This window comes from Castor canadensis, chromosome 11 (assembly GCF_047511655.1).
Source record: "Castor canadensis chromosome 11, mCasCan1.hap1v2, whole genome shotgun sequence".
NCBI lineage: Eukaryota > Metazoa > Chordata > Mammalia > Rodentia > Castoridae > Castor > Castor canadensis.
In genome coordinates, this window is record NC_133396.1 from 34,028,231 (window position 1) to 34,051,448 (window position 23,218).

The 23,218-nt window shown below is 36.1% G+C and overlaps 1 protein-coding gene and 1 pseudogene across 4 annotated transcripts in view; both read left to right on the forward strand.

Moving 5' to 3' along the window:
* The window catches only part of Rad51c (RAD51 paralog C), a 30,541-nt gene extending 22,976 nt beyond the window's left edge, over positions 1-7,565 (forward strand). For 3 of the 4 annotated variants that reach the window (XM_074046196.1, XM_074046199.1, XM_074046198.1), the window contains 2 exons: positions 5,157-5,217; positions 7,107-7,565. In XM_074046196.1, the coding sequence (XP_073902297.1) occupies positions 5,157-5,217; positions 7,107-7,208 (163 nt within the window). In that variant the 3' untranslated portion in view covers positions 7,209-7,565. The remainder of the gene's footprint in view (positions 1-5,156; positions 5,218-7,106) is intronic. The other variant, XM_074046197.1, reaches the window with a different exon arrangement.
* Positions 7,566-11,612: 4,047 nt separating this feature from the next.
* Positions 11,613-13,055, forward strand: LOC141413623 (translation machinery-associated protein 7-like; annotated as a pseudogene).
* Positions 13,056-23,218: the final 10,163 nt, after the last annotated feature.

Sequence of the window (23,218 nt, forward strand, 5' to 3'; positions counted from 1 at the left end):
AGTTAACCATGGTATGAATTCAGCTTCTTGTAGCTCCTTCTCAAGAAATTAGAGAATGGTGTTGAATATTGACATTTTGGGGGTGGCGGGGAATCTCTTGTTCTACAATTTTTTTCCCATATCCCATACTATCTTCTTAGTGCTTTCTTATGAAACTAGTGTTTTGTTTTTTAAATTTTTTTCTTTTCTCTCTTATTTGTTTTAGGGTTTTGTTTTTTTGTGGTATTGGGGTTTGAACTTTGTGGGGTTTTTTTTTCCCCTTAGATGGGGTCTCACTGTGTAATCAAAGCTTGCTTGGAATTTACTATTCTCCTGCCTCTGCCTCCCAAGTGCTGGGATTATAGGTGCATGATCTCATGCCCAATAGTGCTAAGTATTTTACTGGGAGCTTTATATAGAACATTTCAAGAATCTTTTCAATAACGCTCTGAAGAATCTATACCTTTTATCATTAAAAATTAAAAAACCAAAGTTTTCTAGTAAATAACAGCTTCCATTTATTGAATAGTTAGTAACTGTCCATTATCATAGGTATATATTATTTTGTTTTCTTTTTCTTTGGTGGGATTGGGGCTTCACAATTGCAAAGCAGGCACTCTACTGCTTGAGCTACATCTCCAATTCATTTTGCTCTGGTTATTTGGAGATAAGAGTATCAATTCTTCATCCTCTGGATCTCAGCCTCGAAAGTAGCTAGCATTATCAGCATGAGCCACCAGCACCCAGCTTCATTTTGTTTTATTTTTCAAATGACTCTATGAAGGTAGTTATTTTTATCCCCCTTTTATATCTCATTCTATAATAGAGTCCATTCTTTTTCTCCTATAACCATTTCTAGAAGATAATTGTAGTATTGCATTGTTTGCCTCCAAATGTGATGTATAGCTCTTATTCTCTCTATTTTTTAGGTAAAATTCTTTTCCTCAAAGTTGTTATTCATGCTTGTGGGTATATGATAAGTAATGTGCATACTTCACAAAAATCAAAATAAGTTGATCTAGTTTAATAACTGAGAATGAAAAGTTTTGTTCTTTATTATGTGATACCTTTTAAAAAGTAATAGTAAAGTTTATTAGGAAAGGAATTTTTTTTTTTTAGCTTGGATTTCCTGGTCATATGACATAGACAGTCATGATCAACAGGGTGTAACTGGGGTTCCTTGGTGGGACTTTTGGCAATGCTATTTTCAAGATAATTTAATTAGCTTGGGAGGCCCTTCTGCCCTTTGATTTGATTTAATTTTATATTTTGGTGGTACTAGGGTTTGAATTCAGGGCTTGAGTTTAACTCAGCACCTGCTTTCTAGTCAGGTGCTGTACCACTTAAGCCACTCCACCAGCCAGGAAAGGGATAAAACAATAAAAGTGGGGAGAGTTGGAGGAAAAATAGGGAAACATTTCCTGCTCCCTGTACAGGAAATGGGAGTGAAGACTACTTATTTAGTATCTTTAAATCATTAACTTTGCGTGAAATCTTTTCGTGTGTGCATTGTGAGAGGTTTTTGTTTGTTTCTTTGTTTTGTTTTGGGGGGCATTGCTGAAGATTCACCTCAGGACTTTGTGCATGCTAAGCATGTGATATACCACTGAGTTACATTCCTAGCCCCAAAAGTGCATGAAATCTTTAAAATTTATTTCATCTTGATGCCAGGTGCCGGTGGCCCACACCTGTAGTTCTAGCTACACAAGAGGCAGAGATCAGAAGAACTGTGGTTTAAAGGCAGGCCGGGCAAATAGTTCAAGAGACCCTTTCTCGAAAATACCCAAGAGGAAAAAGGGCTGGCAGAATAGCTCTGGTAGTAGAGCGCCTGCCTAGCAAGTGTGAGGACCTGAGTTTAAACCCCAGTACTGCCAAAAAAAAAAAATTACCTTGAAAGGATGGAAATAGAAATTTATACCAGAGGAAAATAATTGTAAAAATGAATACTTTTTGTTTGAGCAGAAAAGCTGAAAACCTTAAATGGCCAAATTTATTCTGAAAATTTAACTTAGATACATTATCATGCCCTAGACCTCATCTTTCACCAGTAACATATAATTTTTAACCTTTGACTAATGATGGACTAACATTCCAACAGTTCTTTGTTTGTTCATTTTATTTTCTGGTGGCACTGGGGTTTGAACTCAGGCCCTCACACTTGCTAGGCAGGTGCTTTTATCACCTGAGCCATTCCACCAGCCCCCAACAGTTCTTAAAAGAAGTGTTTTTGTCTGTGTCCTTATATTATGTGGGTTTTCCTCTAATTTGCATATTCATGATAATATGAGGCCAAGATTGTTCAGAATTACATTACTCTTTGCCAAGAAGATCTGGTGCTAGAGTGGAGTAATATATCACACCCCCTCACGCTGTTTCATATCTGTGCTCAGCTTTAGAGCACAAACTGTGCTCGTCTTATTTCTTCCTGACCCAAACTATGTAGTTCAGCCATATGTTAAGCTTCATCTCAGCTGGGGCCATGAGCCAAATGATTCTTTGGTTTAGTTTCTTGTTTAAAAAGATCTCTTAAAAACAAAAGAAGAAAAATGATCTCTTGAGATGTGTAGACATTTTATAAAATTTATTTTTGCCTGTACATTTAAGAAAGATTTTCAGCTGGAAAACTTAATCCACTTTAGACTTTAGGATTCTTAATAAATGTGTAAATGCTTCTTACAAGTTTACTACTTTTTTGCTCTGGGAGCGGTGATACATGCCTGTAATCCCAGCACTCAGGAGGTGGAGACAGGACGGTAAAGAGTTTGAGGCCAGCCTGAGCTACATAACAAGACCTTGTCTCAAAAACCAAAGGTAGGGACTGGAGGTGTAGGTTTCCAAGTAGAAAGAGTGCCTGCTTTCCAAGTACAAAGTCATGAGTTCAAACCCGAGTCCCATCTAGAAAAAAACAAAAGACATGCAAGAGATAAATAAAATAACTGAAAAAAAAAAAAACAAACACAAAATACCAAAGGTATAGGATGTAACTCAGTGGGAGAGTGTTTGCCTGACATGCTCAAGGTCCTGGGTTCAATCCCTAGCACTAGAAGAAAATGCCTATTACTTTTTAATAATTTCCTCAAAAACCTCAAATGTACCAGGTACCATTTTTGGAATTTCTAGTGCTGTGAGGTGATTTATATGTAAAGTTTTCAGAATTAACTGTTTTTGTTTTGTTGAATCAAAAAGAGATTTTTCTCATCAGGTGTGACGGCACACACCTTATAATTCCAGAAGTCGGAAGGCTAAGGCAAGGGAATCAAACAATATTTGTCCTTCAGTACATTTTGCTCTGGTTATTTTGGAGATGGGGGTCTTATGAACTATTTGCCCAGGCTGGCCTCAAATCTTGATCCTCCTGATCTTAGCCTCTCAAGTATTTGGGATTACAGAATGAGCCACCAAGGTAACACCCACGCACAGGAAATCAATGTGAGTCAACTCCCTGTATAGCTATCCTTATCTCAACCAGCAAAAACTCTTGTTCCTTCCTATTATTGCTTGTACTCTCTCTACAACAAAATTAGAAATAAGGGCAAAATAATTTCTGCTGGGTATTGAAGGGGTGGGGGGGAGAGGGAGGGGGTGGGGGCAGGGGGGAGAAATGAACCAAGCCTTGTATGCACATATGAATAATGAAAGAAAAAAAAAAAATGGAATGAGCCACCAGTGCCCAGCTCCATATTTTGTTTATTCACTTGTCAGCAGACACTTGGGTTTCTTCTGTCTTTTGAGTATTATGAGTAAGTTACATGTGTTTAAAAGTAATTTTAAAGGCACTTTGAAGATTTTTTTTGCTGTTACAGTATTTGAACATAGTTTGAGAGTTTAGAATTTTATTTTTTAACTGCTTTCAGTTTTATTATTTAAATACAAAATATGTATGTATGCACATCACACTTCTCTAATAACACAAAAGTACATGAATACTGCAGAAAGATTGGGAAATACAAGTTTTACCTGTCCTCAAACTTGCTAAGTAGCCCAAGTTGGCTTCAAACTCTCATGTTTGAACTCTCATGTACCACCATGCCTGGGCCACAACTATTAACTTTTTTGGAGATAAGGTCTTGCTCTTTGTCTGGTCTCAAACTCACTGTAAATCTCAGGCTGACTTTAAACTGGCTATCCTCTTTCCTCATTCTCGCAAGTGCTGATATTATAGGTATGTGCCTTTATCTTTTTGTTTTGTTGTTTTGCAGTACTGGGGTTTGAACTCAGGGCCTCACATTTGCTAGGCAGGAATTCCACCATTTGTGCCATGCTGTAGCCCTACTTTTTGATTGTACTTTTCTAGCAATTTTTCTATACATGTATACAAATAGTACTTATAAATGTGGGCTCATATACAAATGTGGGGTTTTATTTCATGTATTATTAATAGTTTGCTATCATATTTTTTTCTTCCTTTGGATTTTTACATAAATAGTATCTCATATATAAAATAATTAATTGAATCAGTCACTGGATTTTTTGGTTGCTTTAACGTTTCCTATATATATTGAACCCTATTAGGGGAGGAGGAGTGGCTTAAGTGGTAGAGCACCTGACTAGCAAGCATGAGGCCTTGAGTTTAAACCCCAGTACTGCCAAAAAAAAAAAAAGAGAGAGAGAGAGATGGAAAGCCAGGTGCCAGTGGCTCATGCCTGTAATATTAGCTTTTCAGGAGGCAGAGATCAGGAGGATCCTGGTTCAAAGCTAGCCTGGGCAAATAGTTTGAGAGACCCTATCTCTAAAATAACCTATCACACAAACAGGGCTGGTGGAGTGGATCAAGGTGAAGGCCCTGAATTCAAGCTCCGGTACCACAAAAAAAAAAAAGAGAAAGAGACAGTGTATTGAACCCTGTTGTTATTACATGCATGCGTGTGTGTGTGTGTGTATTGTTTGAGGAGTTTTTGTTGTTGTTTTAAAGAGGCAGATTTGCTATGTTGTCCAGGCAGACCTTGAACTCCTGGGTTCAAGGGATCCTGCCTCAGCCTCCCAAGTAGCTAGGACTGTGGGCTTCTACCACTATGCCCAGCAAGGGAAGTATTTTCTGTATTTCTTTCCTTTCTGGGTCCTTAAGAACAAAATAATAGAATTATAGTAAAAAAAAAAAAACCTATAAATTTAAATTACAAAATCAGTCTGAACTAATTAAGGTTATATGTTTGTGTGTATTATTTTTCTTCATGCAGGTTGGCAACATTGTACAAGTCCCCAAGCCAGAAGGAATCCACAGTATTATTTCAAATCACAGTCAGTATTACTTGATTAGAGTGGGATTTTTGTGTTGGTGGGCAGTAATTATCTGAGAGATCATTTGAAAATTGCTTCTGTTGATTTCTGTGGGCAGGAAGCATATTTGAGGACAGATTTTGATTCTTAGAACATGCCCAAAATAGTAGTATATAGAGAATACTGTAGTCATAATTAAACTGAACTTTATTCTTCAGAACAGAGGAAATACTTATTTTGGAGTAGCATGTTCCATGGCATAGGTAACATCAGGATATTAAAGATTTTTAAAGTGAAAGTTATTTGAGCTTTTCTGAAAAGAAATACCTTACTCTTTTTGGACTTGTAGATATTAAGGTCTGTTGTAGTCACCAAATATAACGCACTTAAAAATGTTAATTTTCCTGTGGATTTATATCATAGAACACATATTTTTGGCTGAAATATGCTCTACACTTATCAATGGTGTAGAGCCAAGTATATCATGGCATCTTATTTTTTTAAGGACAAAAACAGATTTGAAAAGTGATTCTGCAACTGAATTATCCACTTAGTTTTTGCACTGCCCAGGTGCAATCTATTTTTTTTTTTTTTTTTGTGGTACTGGGGTTTAAACTCAGGGCCTATACCTTGAGTCACTCCACTAGCTCTTTTGTGTGATGGGTTTTTTCGAGATAGGGTCTCAGAACTGTTTGCCCAGGCTGGCTTTAAACCTTGATCCTCCTGATCTCTTCTGCTGAGTAGCTAGGAATGGCGTGAGCCACCAGCACCTGCCTTTTGTTTTTGTTTTTATTTTTTGGAGGTATTGGGGTTTGAATTCAGGGCCTCACACTTGCTAGGCAGGCACTCTACTACTTGAGCCACTCTGCCAGCCCTTTGTGTGTGTGTTTGTGCACATACATACATGTTGGGTATTTTTGAGATAGGATCTCAAGAACTATTTGCCCAGCTGGCTTCAAACTGTGATCCTCCTGATCTCTGCCTCCCAAGTAGCTAGAATCGCAGGCGTGAACAACTTCACCTGGCTGGTTTTATTTTTTGAGACAGAGTTTTAGTGTGTAGCCCAGGCTGGCTCAAATTCTCAATCTCCTGCCTCTGCCTCCAGAATGCTGGAATTACAGAAGTGTATCACCACACCCAGCCTAGCCAGGTACATTTGAAGTAGCCTAGTTGGTAAACTTTATTTTATTTTTAAAAATTTTATTTAATTTTGAAACATGATCTTACTTATTTTTGTTTGTTTTTGCTTCTTGAATCAGGATCTTATTATCTATCCCAGGCTGACCTCAAATTTGAGATTCTTCCACTTTACCCTTCCAAGTGCTGGGGTTACAGGCGTGTATTACCATGCTCAGTGGAAGACTTTCTTAGAGTATTTAATTGTGAAAATAAATTTACAAAGTACCTAAAAGTTAGTGTAAACTAGTTCCTTTCACCTCCTCTAATAGAGCTACCATTAAAGTTTGTTAGTATTCTTCTTAGGGAACATTTTTATAATGCAATCTTATTTCTGTATGTGTAAATAAGTATATTTATTTTTATAAGTATATTTATTTATATATATTTATTTCTGTAGGTAAATAAGTATATATTAAAAACTCTTTAGTATAGCACTGGCTTAGACTATCTATAAGGTTTATCCTCTGTTCACAGTGGTTGATAAATTCTATTTCAAGAACAAAGTAGTTCCTTAAAAGTACTTATAAGGCCACCCAGTACCACCCAAAAAAATACACATATTTATAAGATCAATCTTGGAACTGGTGGAGTGGCTCAAGTGGTAGAGTGCCTGCCTGGCAAGTGTGAGGCTCTGAATTCAAAACTCAGTACCGCCCAAAAAAAAAAAAAAAGAGACCAATATTTATTTTAAATGTTCTTAAAACATGTTTGTATGTTTCTTCATTTTTCAGCCTCAGGGATTTAGAGATGCTGTTGCCACTGAATGTTCGTTGCAAACAGGAGATTCACTGAATTCCCGGAAACGGTCACGAGAACCAGAGGAAGAACACTAGCCCCAAAACTAATCTTAAAATATAAATAAATGGGTCCAAGTAGTGGATGCACTACTTTAAGAAGTAAACACACACTTTGATATGAATTAGTAAAGATTATATGAAGTGAATGGGAAAAATAGTTAAGGAATATGTGTCTCTGAAAAAAAGGTTTTCTAAAGCAGTGTTCTCCAATTACATTTTAGTGTGTTTTCATTTTCAGTAACATTCAGTAGAGGTGATATGAGCATTACATTTTCCAGTTGTAGAAAGCTAATCTCATGTGGCCTATCTGAATTTACCATTCAGACTGGTAAATTTCTTTGCCAATTAATTGCCTAGAAAATTCTATGAATAAAAGTTTTTTTCATATGCTTACTTGCTCTCTTTATTTTTTTATTTTTTTGGCAATACTGGGGTTTAAACTCAGGGCCTCATGCTTGCTAGGCAGGTGCTCTACCACTTGAGCCACTCCATCAGCCCTTTTTTGTGTTGGGTATTTTCAAAATAGAGTGTCATGAACTATTTGCTATTTGCCCAAAATAAAAAATTGGCTTCAAACCGTGATCCTCCTGACCTCTGCCTCCCTAATAGTTGTTGTTCTTCTCTTAAATGTAGCTGTGGCTTTTGTTTATTTGTTTTCACCCCAATGTCATTTAAACAATATTTTAAAAAATTTAAGTCATGTCTAGTCCTGAATGATTCAGGAATAGTAAGTTGTGCTATGACTGGAAGTTTGCCTATGGCCAAAACAATAAAATACTGAACCACCTAAAAGTTACACAGATAATTATTTTACAAAAGAGCCACTTTCAAAAGTTCGTGACTACTTATTATGAGAAACATTTTATCTAGGAGTGATCTGTAAGGCAGAATGTTGAGTTTCTATAAAAATAGAAGAGATATCAACAAGAGGACCAGAATTTTCTGTTTCTGAGGAAAGTGGTTTCTCCTGTTCATCGATCCAGTTTGATCTTTCATTTGAGTCTCTTCTTCTTCCAAATCCAAAGGTTTATCAGGGGCTGGAGCTACAACTTCATTTTCATGAACAAAGCTACAAATCACATAGGGTCTCTGGGAAAAGTCATTATGCTTTATTTGCAGCCATTCTACTCCATCTGCATTTTCTTCTTTTTTTTTTTGCAGTACTGGGGCCTGAACTCAGGGCCTAACCTTGAGCCACTCCACCAGCCCTTTTTTTGTAATGGGTTTTTCGAGATAGTCTCTTGGACTATTTCCCCAGGCTGGCTTCAAACCACAGTCCTACTGATCTCTGCCTCCTGAGTAGCTAGGATTACAGGCATGAGCCACTGGCACCCGGCTTACATTTTCTTCTTTTTCTTTCTGTCAGAAGAGTTCTTGTCATGCTGAGCTTCATTGTATGGTATTTGCATTTTAATAGTGTTTTATCATTGCCTTCTGCATCTACATGTTCAGCATTTCTTCAAATTTCACATTTTCTTCAAATATAACACAGGTCCCCAAGTGTATCTTCATATTCTGTAGCTAAGACCTAGCTGTCCAAGTGAAGACTGAGCCTCTCAGTGTCAGTTCCCAAAGTTTTGCATTTATTGTTGCATTTTGAGAGAAAGTCTGAATAATTCCTGATAATCCCACCAGAACAAACTGCTCCTGGTGGAATAAAGAGGGGTTAACATACTGGCAGGCCAGTGAGCAGCAAGAGGCAATGAACAGAAATGCCAGATCCCCACTGTGCCTTTGTGAAAGAAGGGTTCCTATGCCATTCCTGTTGCAGAGGGGCAGTTAGGCCTGAGACCATACCCCGGTACCTAGACCACCCTCTTTAAATGTAGCTTTGATAATTCTTTAAAGTGACCTGTTTTTATTATTGTAAAGAGAAACCATGGGACTGGGGAGATGGCCCAAGTGGTAGAGCATCTACCTAGCAAGTGTCAGGCCCTGAGTTAATCCCAGTACCACAAAAAATAAATAAATAAAATGAAAAAAAAACTATGAGTAAACATATCATTATGTTCTGTTTTTTGGGTAGGATATAGGTTTTAGATGGCCAGACTGCTTTTAGTGACTTCAATCCTAAAATCTAATTTGTTCAGTATTTATTTTTTTTAATTTTGTTTGGATGTCTTTTTTGTTTTCTTGGTGCTACTGGGGTTTGAACTCAGGACTTCACACTTGCTAAGCAGGTGCTCTACTATTCCATCCCTCCCCCCTTCTATGGCACTTTTTTTTTTTTTTCAGGTGGCACTGGGGTTACTATTTCAGGTTTGATCTTGCACTTTCCCAGGGGTTGCCCTCAGAATGCAATCCTACCTATACTCTCCCAGGTAGCTGGAATCATAGGACTGAACCAGCACTCCTGACCTGGTTGAGATGGAGTCTTGCCAACTTTCTGCCTGAGCTGGCCTGGAACTTTGATCCTCCTCATTTCTCCCTCCCGAGTAGCTGGGATAATAGTTCTGAGCCACTATCAGTGCCTCACTTGTAGCTGTTATCTGGAGATTGTTTGAAACATATATTCTCTAGAACAGGTTGATAAGCCTACAATTATTTATTTCTTTGAAGCATGATGTGGCCCATTCTAGAATTCTCAATTTATTGACCTTATCCTTTGAATAATCGTACCCTTGAATAAACTAACAATTTGGATTGTTAGTGGTTTCAAAATCAACTAAAAATGTTTTGACGTGGTTCTTAACATTTCTCAATTCATTCACATAATTTACTTTGGTTTTCTGTGGAAGTTTTTTTAAATTTTATTTTAGGTGCTAGAAAGACCAGGGGTCTATCAAACCCTGGTCTTTGTGCATGATAGGCAAAGTGCCCTACCACTGAGTTACATCCCTAGCTCTGGAATAAAATTATTTAAATAATTGAATATTATACTTGGACAATAATATATGTGTGTGTATATATACCTATCTACACATAAATATATGGCACTGGAATTTGAACTCAGGGCTTTGCACTTGGAAAGCAGGTGGCTCTACTTCCTGAGCCATGCGTGTAGTCCATTCTGCTCTGGTTATTTTGGAGATGAGGTCTCTTGAACTATTTGCCTGGGCTGGCTTTGAACTGTGATCCTCCTGATCTTAGCCTCCCAAGTAGCTAGAATTATAGTGTGACCCTAGCACTCATCAATATTTTAAAAATTTTAGTAATAAGTGGCATATCTGTCCCAGAGTGAGCACTAAGTTTATAGCTTCTTCAGTGTAACTATTCTGTAGTTGATTGTACGTAGAATAGCTGTAACTTATCAGGACTGTTTGAGACTGAAAACAAGCACTGCTAACAATTATACTAGAACAGTGGACTTAAACTAGGGTTGCCCTAGGCAAATCAAGCATATGCTCATCCAAATTATATAACTAATTTCAAATGACTGCTTTAACATAGGATGAATGTGTCAGCCTTACTTTTGAGAGCTTAAAAGCATATATATTTTAAAATTGATGCAGTCACTAAAAAGTGCCCATTATTTTATATCGTTTGTTAGATCAAATCATAAAATCAAGAGTGATAGGGTGTTCTAAATCCCAAGTAACTAGGATTACAGGCTTGAGCCACTGTCCTGGCTAAGTGGTAAATACTCTTACCAGTATTATCGAACATCCAGTAATTTACAATCTCTCTCTCTTTTTTTTTTTTTTTTGAGGTAAGGTTTCACTGTTTAACCCAGGCTGGCATTGAACTCTTAATCTTCCTGCTTCAACCTCCTTAGTGCAGTGCTACTATGACAGGCATGCACACCATGCCTGACTTCTATCTGTATTAAGGGTTTTTATTTGCTTTTTTCAGTGCTAGCAGTTGAATCTAGGGCCTCACACAAGCTAAGTAAGCACTTTATCACTGAGCAATACTCCAGCTGCAGAACACTTTATTTTAAAAGAACTTAGGACCTGATTATAGACAAAACAAAGTGTATTTGCTTGCAACTCTTAAAATAAAATTTATATGAGAGCCTTCAAAGTTGTGCCTGTAGCTGAAAATATTATTTATTTCTTTAGTCATGAAAATGATACATATTTTATTTATTTATACTGGGGTTTGAATTCAAGGCCTCACATTTACTAGGCAGGTATACATTTTATATGTAACTTAATCTGCTTAGACTAGCATATAAAATATCACAGCCTGGGCAGCTTAACAAATTCATTTTTTCACAGTTCTGGAGGCTGGAAGCCTGATAATCAAGATCCCCCCATATAGTCAATTTCTGGTGAAGGTTTTCTTCCTAGCTTGCTGGAGGGCTACCTCCTTTCCCCAATAAAGGTACATTAAGGTCACCAATCATATGATATTAGGACCCCACTGCTATGACCTCATTATCCTTAATTATCTCCTAGAATTCCTATCTCCAAATATAGTCACACTTGGGGTTAGGGCTTCAGTTTATGAATGTAGAGGACTGGTTGATGTAGTTCGATAATAGAATAACTAACATGAATGTTGGGAAGACGTAATTTTTTTTTTTAGCCAGGCACCTTGGTATGTGCCTGTAATTCCAGCTACTTTGGGGGCTAAGGTAGGAGGATCCTAAGTTCAAGACCAGCCTGGACAACTCATCAAGACCCTATCTTAAAATTTAAAAAGAGCCAGGTGCTGGTGGCTCATGTCTATAATCCTAGCTACTCAGGAGGCAGAGATCAGGAGCATCACATTTTGAAGCCAGCTTGGGCAAATAGTTTATGAGACCCTATTTCAAAAAAACCCATCACAAAAAACGGCTGGCAGAGTTGCTCAAGGTGAAGGCCCTGAGTTCAAAGCCCCAGTACTACAAATAATAATAATAATAATAATAAGGTTTGGGGAGGTAGCTCAGTGGTAAAGTGCTTGCCTAACATGAACAAGCCCTGGGTTCAATCCATAGTACTGCAAAACAAAACAAAAAATTTTATGTACACTTCAGTGTTTTACCATACCTTGGCCACAATTAGTATAACACAGGCCGTTAATATAGTCTACTTTAAAAATTACTCATTGGGAGAAGAACAAGTACTAGAAATTTACATTTTGCTCTGCTTTGGAAAATCCTTTCTAGCTGGTGGAATGGCTCTAGTGGTAGAGCGCCTGCCTAGAAAGCATGAGGCCCTAAGTTCAAACACTAGTGCAGCAAAAAAAAAAAAATCCTTTCTACTCTGATGCACTTGGAAAATCAATTTGATTCTAAGTAATCAAAACAACATAGAATTCAAAACTCACATAACCTAATTCAGGGTTTTATTTATTTTTAGGATGCAGGCTTTCAAATGCACTTATTATAGGTCTATATTGCTAGAGAAAACCTTAAAGATCATCTCACAAATATCTTTAGCTGATCATAAGTTTATACTTTCTCAAATGTGTTGATATGTAGAGATAATAAAGTATACATTTGAGACGCCATATCTGGCCATGAAGGTGGCAAGAAGAAGCCCTTGAAACAGCCCAAGAAGCAGGCCAAGGAGATGGATGAGAAAGATAAGGCTTTTAAGCAGAAACAAAAAGAGGAGCAGAAGAAAAAAAGAGGCGCTAAAAGCGAAGGCTGCGGGGAAGGGGCCCCTGGCCACAGGTGGAATTAAGAAATCTGGCAAAAAGTAAACTCTTCTTGTGCCTGAGATGATGGTGACCCTGATTCCATTCCTATTTAAACATCTGGATTTCCTGCCATAACATCTTTTGCCACCTATGGCCAGAATGAAGTGTTGTATTGCAGTCTGTTGTACATTTAAGAATAAACTTTTGTTAAAAAAAAAAAATCATAGTTCAGTGGCTCGTTGTGTCTAGTGTATCAGCCATTTGTACCTCAGCTGTGAATTTAAAATAAACCCAGCCTAGAATCCTGCCAGTTTGCTCTTTGATCTTTGTTGTACTCTGAATTCTTTATCACCTTGAATTAAACCAACTCATTTGAAATAAATAAGTATACATTTTTTACTACTTCTATTTCCTCGTTTTACAAATTTATTTATTTATTTATTTATTGGCAGTACTGGGTTTGAACTCAGGTCTCATGCTTACTAGGCAGGCACTCTACCACTTGAGCCATTCCTCCAGCCCTAAACATCTTTTTTTAAAGTTTTAGTTTCTCTAGATTATTATGACTCTTAGCTTTAATTTTAGAGATTTATAGCTTAAAATACTCATAAAATTTATATAGTGCCTTATTTATGAAACATCATTTGATTGTTCTAGCAACACTATAAAATAGATAAGATAGGCTGGGCTGTTTGCTTTTCTTCCTTCTATCCATCTATCTTTCTAATGCCTAACCCACATTTAACTACTACTTGTTGAATGAATAAATATTTTAGATAAGATTTATAACTCCTGTTTTTCAAATAGTTGAACATACTATTTGGTTATGCATAGGATAATATTTCTGAACAGTTTTAAAAAATCTATAATTTGGGTTTTTTTGTTTGTTCCTTTAGTTTTTGTGGGTTTTTTTTTTTTTTTTTCTTTTTTGAGACAGGGTCTTACTATATAGTTCAAGCTAGCCTCAAATTCATGGTACAATCTAAGCTGGTCTCAAACTGCCTCAGCCTCCTGAGTGTTAGGATTACAGATGTGTACTACCATGCTTTTAATTTTGTTTTGTTTTGTATTTTTACTGTGACAAAATGGCTCTAACAAAATTTGACATTTTAACCATTTGTAAGTATATGATTAAATGGCACTAATTAAATTTACAATATTATGCAACCATCATCATTATTTCTAAAACTTTCACCACCCCAAACAGTAACTATACCCATTATGCTGCAATTCCCCATTCACCTTCCCTCCCAGTTCCTGGTAATTTCTAATTTACTTTCTGTTTTTATGAATTTGCCTATTGTAAATATTTCATTTTTCCTTTTGTACCTGGTAGAATGATCACAGGACCTAACTTTAGAAGATCTGTATTCTAATCTAATTGAGACATTAACAAGCCATGTCAGTTTTGTCAGACTGATTTTCTTATGTCATTACTTTATTTGTAAAATGATAAGACTAAATAATTATCTAAATTAATTTATTTAAATATTGTGACTTCTTAAGATGGGTGTGGTGGTGTGTGCCTGTGGTCCCGCTACAAGGGAGATGGAGGTAGGAGGATCATGACCTATGGCTGCACCAGGCAAAAACATGAGACTCTATCTGAAAAATAAACAAAGCAAAAAAAAAAAAAAAAAAAAAGAAAAGATCCTTTAAAATGTTTCTACTTTAATAGAGGCATTATTAGATACTTTATTTGTTAATGGAAATTTTGAAAAGAGTGACATTTATACATTTTTGTTTTCAAGATCAATTATAGTAGAGTCCTATTGTAATATATTGCATTTCACTTTTGAGACAGTATAATGCTTTAAAAAACATTGAGTTGCAGAAGAAAGTCTGGCTGTTCATAATATGTATTTTTAGTTAACATCAGTGCCTAAATTTACTGTTACTGTTAAAATTTACAGAACATTTTGCTCCCTCAGAACTGATTTTGGCATAAAATATGTTGACAAGATTTCATGTATTTTTGACCAAAGTATTATTCCTTTGCCCATTTTCAGTTTTAGTTCACCATTGACTATGCCTTTTTATATTTCAGCTATCCAGTGATTTCCACTATATGTAGTAAGTTATGAGTTTTTAATTTAACTTTTTCTTTTTCTTTTTTTTTTTGAGACAGGGTCTCACTGTGTTATCCAGGCTGGTCTCAAACTCGTGTTCCTCCTTCCCCAGCCTCCTGAGTGCTGGGATAACAGGGTGCATCATCATGTCCAGCTAAAGATGTGAGTTTTTAAACATACCATTACTCTGTGGTTTTATGTATCTATTACTTATTTTATGAGGATATAAAAGTTAGGCTCACTTTAGAAGGACTGGAGAACTCAGAGAAATTAAGTCCTTTCTACTTCAAAGTAAAAAGCTATGAGACAAAAGCCAAGTAGCAATATAAAGAGAGTTTGTATCAAGCAGCCATGTAAGTCAAGACTCAAAGAGAAAAACATAATTAGTTATATAACCAGTTGGTCCAATGATAGGAACTATACTAGTTGTTAAAAAGTAAACAATGTTTTCTGGTCTTTGTTTTATAATTTGTTGATTAATTTTTTTAACTAGGAAATATTTGTATAGGATTTAAATTCAAAAAGCACAAGATTTAAAGTTCAGTGAAAAGCAAGTTATTTTGTTTCCTGTCCTTTAGTCACTCAGTTCCTTTTTAGGAGGTAATCATTGCCAGATTTTTGTTTATTTGTTTGTTTTTTGAAACAAGGTCTTGCTGTATAGCCTGGGATGACCTTGAATTCAAGATTCTTTTGCCTTTGCCTCAGTGCTAGAACTGTAGACATGTGCTAGCGTGGCCTAGCTATTACCAGTTTTTTGTATGGTCTTCCAGAGTTATTTGATGATATAAATATATTTTTTCTGTTTTTTGGTGGTACTGGGGTTTGAACTCAGGGTCTCACACTTGCTAGGCAGGCGCTCTACCACTTGAGCCACTCCACCAGCCCCGGTTGGGTTTTTTTTTTTTGAGATAAGGTCTTGAAAACTGTCTGCCCAGGCTGGCTTCAAACAGTGATCCTCCTGATCTCTGCCTCCCAAGTAGCTAGGCTTACAGGCATGAGCCACCAGTGCTTGGCTATAAATGTGTATTTCAACACTTACATCTTAAATAATATGCACATTGTTCTGTACTTTGTTTTTCTATCAGTACATACATATTTTTTCAAAAAATTTCTATGTGGCATTCCACTGAATGAATATACTATTTTAAAATCACTTTTATTGATGGATATTAATTCAACATTTTATGATGTAAGGAATTGACCAGAATGTATATGCATTTAACATTTTCACAGATGTTGCACATTATCCTCCAGTGATGTTTGATAGTGGCTGTTGGCAACACAGGATTTGGGGTGTTTTGCCAATTGATACTTTTTTTAAATGACATTAGCTAGGCATGGTGATCACATCTGTAATCCCAGAACTCTGGAGCCTGAGTCAGGAGGATCATGAGTTTGAAGCCAGCTACAAAGAGAGACCTTGTCTAAAAAAAATCTTATGGCCTGGGGTATAGCTCAGTGGCAGAGCATTTGTGAGGCCCTGGATTTGATCCAGTACTATAAAATTAAAAAAAAGACATGGTGGTTTTTTTAGTTGCATCAGACTATCTTAGTTTGATGCCATTAAATATTTGAATTGTGGGACTGGAAGTGTGGCTCAAGTGGTAGAGCCCCTAACTTGCAAGCATGAGGCCCTGAGTTTAATCACCAGCTCCACAAAAAAAAAAGATAATGAACGCTTATCTTTTTTTTTTTTCTTTTCTGGTGGCCCTGGGGTTTGAACTTAGGGCCTTACACTTGCTAGACAGGTGCTCTACCACTTGAACCACTCCACCAGCCCTCCTGAACTTTTATCTTATTCATATTATCAACCCACTGATAATTGGATTCTCAGGTATTTTAGTTATAGGAAGATCAGTGCAAATGTGTCGTCTCCTTGGAATCAATAGTTTTCACTGTAAATCCGTATGTTGTCATTGTGGGTTCTTACAGATTTGTTAGTACTAGTTAATATCCCTCCATGTAATTAAATTTGGAGCATACATTTCTGAGCTTCTAAGTTGTTGAACTTTATCATCAGTTCATAAAGTTAAATGTTGTTAGGGTAGTTTAAAACAAATCCTTTGGCATTCTTCCTATCAAGAAGTAGATATATTTATGTCCTCTTCTTTTGAGCCTAAAAGGGCCTAATTACTTATTTGACCAATAGAGTGTCATAAAAGTAATGCTATTTATTTGTGAGACTAGTTCATACAATGCTATTCATCATCAATCAAATTAATATCTTGAAAAATATTTACATATTAATAATTTTCTACTCAATTTTTTCAATATAAGTGAAAAAGCATAATATAAATATGTTATCTTGAACATTTAGCCCCATTGAACTTTCAGATACTCTGTCCCGAACTGCTATCTGACTGCAACTTTCTGAGACCTGTGAGAACCACCTCACTGAGCCCAGTCAACCTGCAGAGCCATGAAACATAGTAAAATGTTTTTTGTTCTAGCCATTAAGTTTTGGTACAGTTGACTTTGCAGCAGTAGATTATTGGCACAGACAACTGAGAGCCTCTCTGTGTAGGTTGCCAGATCTTCTCAAGTTTTGTCTTCAGGTACCTTCTTAGAACTTCACATCTTCCTTCCTTGTTCTGTTCATTTTTATTCTGACTAACACCATTATTTTTTATATTCCTCTCCCATTGCCTGATTCCAGCCTTTCATCTATCTTCTTCAATCCATCCTGAACTCATCTGAAATTTTCTTAAAACATAGTTTGTATAGTGTTTCTTTCCAATTCCATATTTTTGTCAATACTAAGAAAAAATAATTATAATTCTATCACCCCAGATCTAATATTGAAGTTTTGCCCATAGGCATTGTATCTTAGTGTCATGAATTTATTGGCATGTATTTTCAGACATAAAAAATTTCAGAATTTTATATGACAATTTAAAAGGATATTTGAAAAGTAACTTTATTTGTGAAGGACCTACACTTATTTTACGTAAGTATTTTGATTTGCTGCCTTTGTGCAAATAACTGCAGTTTGTTGCATTAGGTATATAGAGGTTCATCAAGTCTTAATCCTTAGCTTGCTGAATTACTGGAAACCATGTGTATGCTATATTGGTGCCAGATATGTCATTTATAGATCACTCTTTCATAAGGTAGCAACCCTCTTCATATGCCCAAATCATTTCATTTTTGGAAAAGATGCATTGTGTCAGCATGGTTACCATGTGTGGTAATTGATAATGTCTGTGCCACATGGCTTATGTCTCCCCTTGTCCAACGCAGCTCTTCTACCACCTATGATTACCATATGTTACAGCCCTCTGGGTTAATGGAATCATTTCCATCTTCCCTTCTAGTCACAAATGTCATTGTGGCTCAATTCCATCAGCTCAACTAAGAATAAAGTATTCAAAACTACTTAAGCATAAAAAACACCTTTATGAAGAATTTTCATATTTAGTTGCTGCCTGTTTAATTTTATATTTTAAGAAGCAGCTTTTTTTGTTGTTTTGTTGTTTTTTAATGAAAGTTGCAGAGTGAAGAATGGGCATCTGCTGGCTAGGACATCATCAATATCATTCTGAATTCTTGCATATATTTATTCTAAGTAAGCATACAAAGGTAATTAAAAAATAGATGGTAAAAACTTTACCACCATGGAACATTTTCTGGTTTTTGTAAAATGAAAACTAGTAACAAAATATTGACATGGAGTTTTAAAAATAAAATCAATTCATTTTAGAAGACTCATTCATTATAGAAGAAACATGCCACATTAGCCATTTAAAGAACCATCATCAAATTACCTTCGACCCCTGCCTTCTTCCTCTTTTATAAGTCCAAAAATAATTTTAGTTGCTCAAAGAACTATACTAGATAAAAAGAAAAATTAATGCTTCAAACATTTTTAAAAAGTTAGAACCTAGTTTGGGTGACTTCTTTGCCTTTTAAAACTGATGAAATTTAGTACATATGGGTCTGATTTCTTGAAATGAATTTTAATTTTGACAGCTTTGGAACTTTGCTGCAATGTGACTATATTAGCCAGCAATAGAAAAGGAATAAAATTATTACAGCAGTAATTTTTTGGCAGCAAATGGGGATGATTTAAAATTATATTTATTGATCTGGAAAGTAGAAGAGGAAGTTATTGATCTGGAAAGTAGAAGAGGAAGTACCTATTTGAAAATATTTCTGTATGTTGAGTTTATTCAGTTGTCAGGTATTCTGTTGCTCTACTAATCAATTTGACAACACAAATCAAATATTTTAAAAGCCATTTACCTGGAGGTGTAGCTCAAGTGGTAGGATGTCTGCTTAGTAAGCATGAAGCCCTGAGTTCAAACCCCAGTACTGCTAAAATGGAAAACAAACAAAAAAGCTATTTACATATTAGTTATTCTTCAATTCAGTTTTAAAATATGAATTATTAATACATATTTTTATATTTCAACTTAACATTCATCATTAGTCCTAGCTTTAAACATTTATATAAATATTTATTTATAGACCATTGGATATGAGGTGTGTATATGTATGTATGTATATATATATATTTTTTTTATTGTTATTATGCTTTCTTAAAAACATAAACACTGCCAAACACTGTGGTTCACACCTATAATCCTAGCTACTAAGGAGGGTTGTGGTTCAGGGCCAGCCTGGGCAAATAGTTTGAGATGTCCTATCTCAAAAATATCCAACACAGAAAAGGACTGGTGGAGTGGCTCAAGTGGTAGAGAGACTGACTAGCAAACAGTGAGGCCCTAAGTTCAAATCCCAGTACTGCCAAAGAAAAAATGAGACAATAATACTTTAAAACATAAAGTATGTTTTACTGTATGAGATAGCATATTACCTGCAAATCAGTGACTTTTTATAATCGGCAAAATCAAAATTCAGTGCTGTTTTGGAAATACTATTCCTGTTTTTGCTTATAAACATGTAAGAAAGGCATATTTTAGAATACATGGAGTATTCTAGATTTCCAAATCAAGGTAATGTCAATGGGAGTTAAACTAAACAGGAGTTATAGGCACTAATTATTCAGATATCAAGACTTACTAGCTATTTAAAATGAATAGACTGGGTCTAAAGTCTCTAAATTATTTTTTTTTGTGGCAGTACAGGGATTTGAACTCAGGGCTTCTTGCTTGCTAGGCAGGCATTCTACTGCTTGAGTCATGCTTCCAACCCATAAAATTAATTCTTTTTGTTAGCAAGATTAGGCTTAACAGGAAGGTTTTTTTTTTTTTTTTAGCAGTGCTAGGGTTGAATTTAGGGCTTGTGCTTGCTAGGCTGGTGCTCTATCACTTGAGCCATATCGCAGCTCTTTGAATTGGTTATTTTTGAAATAGGGTCTTGCTTTACGCCCGGGAAGGCCTGACCTGAGAACCTCCTATTTGTGCTTCCCTGCATAGCTGAAATGACAGGCAGATGCTACCACACCCAATTACTGGTTGAGATGGGGGGATCTTGTGAACTTTTTGCTGGGATTGGTCTTTTACTGTCATCCTCCCAATCTCTGCCTGCTGAGTAGCTAGGATTTCAGGCTTGAGCCACTGTACTTGACCTTAAAAAAAGGTTGAGCACACACACACACACACACACACACACACACACACACAATTACAGGCAGGTGTTGGTAGTTCATGCCTGTAATTCCAGCTACCCAGGAGGCAGAGATCAGGAGGATCGTGGTTCAAAGTCAGACTGTTTTATGAGACCCTATCTTGAAAAAACTCATCACACAAAAGGGCTGGCGGAGTGGCTCAAGGTGTAGACCCTGAGTTTAAACCCCAGTACCGCAAAAAAAAATTAGAAAAGTTGAATACACCTCTTCTCCACCCATACAGTTTCACCTATTAAACATCTTGCCTTAGTGTTACAATTGATGATCCAATGTTGGTACGTTATTGATGACTAAAGTCCATATTTTACTTTTCATCTTTTTTTTTCATTTATATCTCACCACTTGTTTACATTGGAGTTTACTCTTGCACATTCCATGGGTATACTGACATGTGTCCACTATTACATTATCGTACAGAATTGTTTTCACTGCCCTAAATGTTCCCTGTGCTCTACCCATTCATCCTTCCCTCCTGAGCCCCTGCTATCCTGGCCTTAACTTCTAATTTTTAGAAAATAATTTACTAAGGTTAAGCTAACTTTGCTTTAAGTAAACTTAGTGCCTCAGTAGCACCTTTAGAGACCTAAAAATGTGCTTTAACTTCAGCTTAATCTACTTCATATTTGTTAAGATATTTGTGATTGTATCAGTCAGAATCTAGTTAATACCCAAATATAGAAAATTGGTTACACAAGTGATGGAAGAGCTAAAAAGGCAAAAGTAAAGAATTCTTTGCCAAGAGCTGGTGGCTCACACAACACATAAAAGGGCTGGTGGAGTAGCTCAGGTAATAGAGTACCCACCTAGCAAGGGTGAGGCCCTGAGTTCAAACCCTAGAACTGGAAAAAAAAAAAGGATTAATTTCCCTAAATCTTAAAAGATTAGAAGCTGCTACTACTGTCCTTAGGCTAAAGGACAAATGGAGGAAGATGATGAGCTCAGGGGCTGCGGTCATTAACCAGAGCTGGCATCCTAGGGGATATGTTCATGGGAACAAAGCCACAAAGGAGATGGAGCAGGTTCAGGACTGAGATGGAGGACCCACTTTCTGATTTCTTGTCAGTGCCTTCCACTTGGCAAATCCAATCTGAAATTCAAGTGTCTGTCACAGGACCCCAGTGAATATAGCCAGAAAGGCTATTACACAGAGCAGAGCAATGGAGGAAGGAAGGTAGATGACAGCAAAAAGGACAAGTAATGACACAGAAATCAAGTGTTTTTCATTGTTAAAATCAACTTTATTTAGGTATAATTTATGTACAACATACTTATTTTAAATGTATACTTTGATGATGTTTTAATAGCTCAAGTAACTACCCCCTCAAGATCAAGATAACGAAACATGTTAAATCACCTCACCAAGTTCTCTCTTATTCCTTTCCTTTGCCATGAATTCCTACCCACCTCAGTGGTAGGCAATGAATAGGGTTTTCTCTATTGGTTAGTTTTACCTTTTTTGTTTGTTTTTTTTATAGCCTATTCTGATTTTAAACTCAGTCTGTATCCCAGACTAGCCTTGAATTTGTGATCCTCCTGCCTCAGCCACCTGAGTGTTGGGATTATAGATGTGTACTACCACATCTGGCTCAGCTTTGCCTGATTTTTAAAATTTCATATGGATGGAATCATATTTTATGTGATTTCATTTTTGCTCAGCATGTTTTTGAGATTCGACATGTTGTGTTTTATCAGTAATTAATTTATTTGTACTCCCAAATAATACTACATTGTATGAATATACTATAATTTATCCATTTACCTGTTGATGGACATGTAGGCTATTTCCAGGTTTGAGTTATTAGGAATAAAACTTTTGTGAATATTTATGTATGTATAAATTTTTTGTGCTTGTGTGTAAGACTTTTTTTTAAAATTTCTCATGGATAAATATCTGAGAGAGGAATTGCTGGGTCTTACAAGAAATTGCCAAACTCAACAATTCTTTTTAACTTTATAAATATTACTATGAATGTCAATGAAAGGACATTGTGCATTTCCTTCAAACAGCAAAAGGTTAGAAGGAGAACAATTTTTATAAGAAAAACGTCTCAAAACACTAACTATCCCTTGAGATACATTATGCTTTTCATAGCTTGATTTTTTTTAATAGTAAGAAGGATCTAGGGAGGTGTAAGAGGAAAGGAACTGAAAAGGCAAGTGAAGTGATGCAAAATAATAACTAAAGACTTCTTGACAATGGCAAAATCATCCTACACAGCTGCTCTGAGGTCTTTGCACTGCTGTCAGCAACCTTCTGGCAAATCTACTTTGTTAAATGGATGCAATAGGATCCATATTAATCTTTGTGAAGGAATATCTTTATAAGCAAACACGCCTCTCATTTATAGTAATATAGAGGTGTGGGCTTTTTCTTTTACTCTTAGAAGTAATGTTTCACCAACATACATCACTTTCCTTTGATATGTGGGTTGAGTCATAAATTAATGTCATGAATAAATGTCATCTAAATGAGGGAGGCAACTACATTATGAAGTAGGAAGGTGTAGCTTGATATGAATTGATACAGTTGACAGCTAAGTACTCTTAAACTAAATGTCATTATGTCAGATTCAGAGACATGAACAGTTGTTGAAATGTAAAACTGTGGACATTTAGATTTTCAATCTAGAAAGTTTTGTCAATCTTTTTTAAGCATTCTAAAATGGAAATGAACAGGTGGATTGAAAACAAAGACAAATGAGTTTAAAGACTCTTGGCATCCCATGGAGAAGTTGCTTTACACTGGTGATGTTTTAAACAAAACATATAAATACATTTAGCATGTCTGGAAACACTTATTGGGTCTGTCCATTTACCTTAGGGAAAAATGGTTTTGGAAAAATCAAGTGCATTACTTACCATATATTTTCTATCAT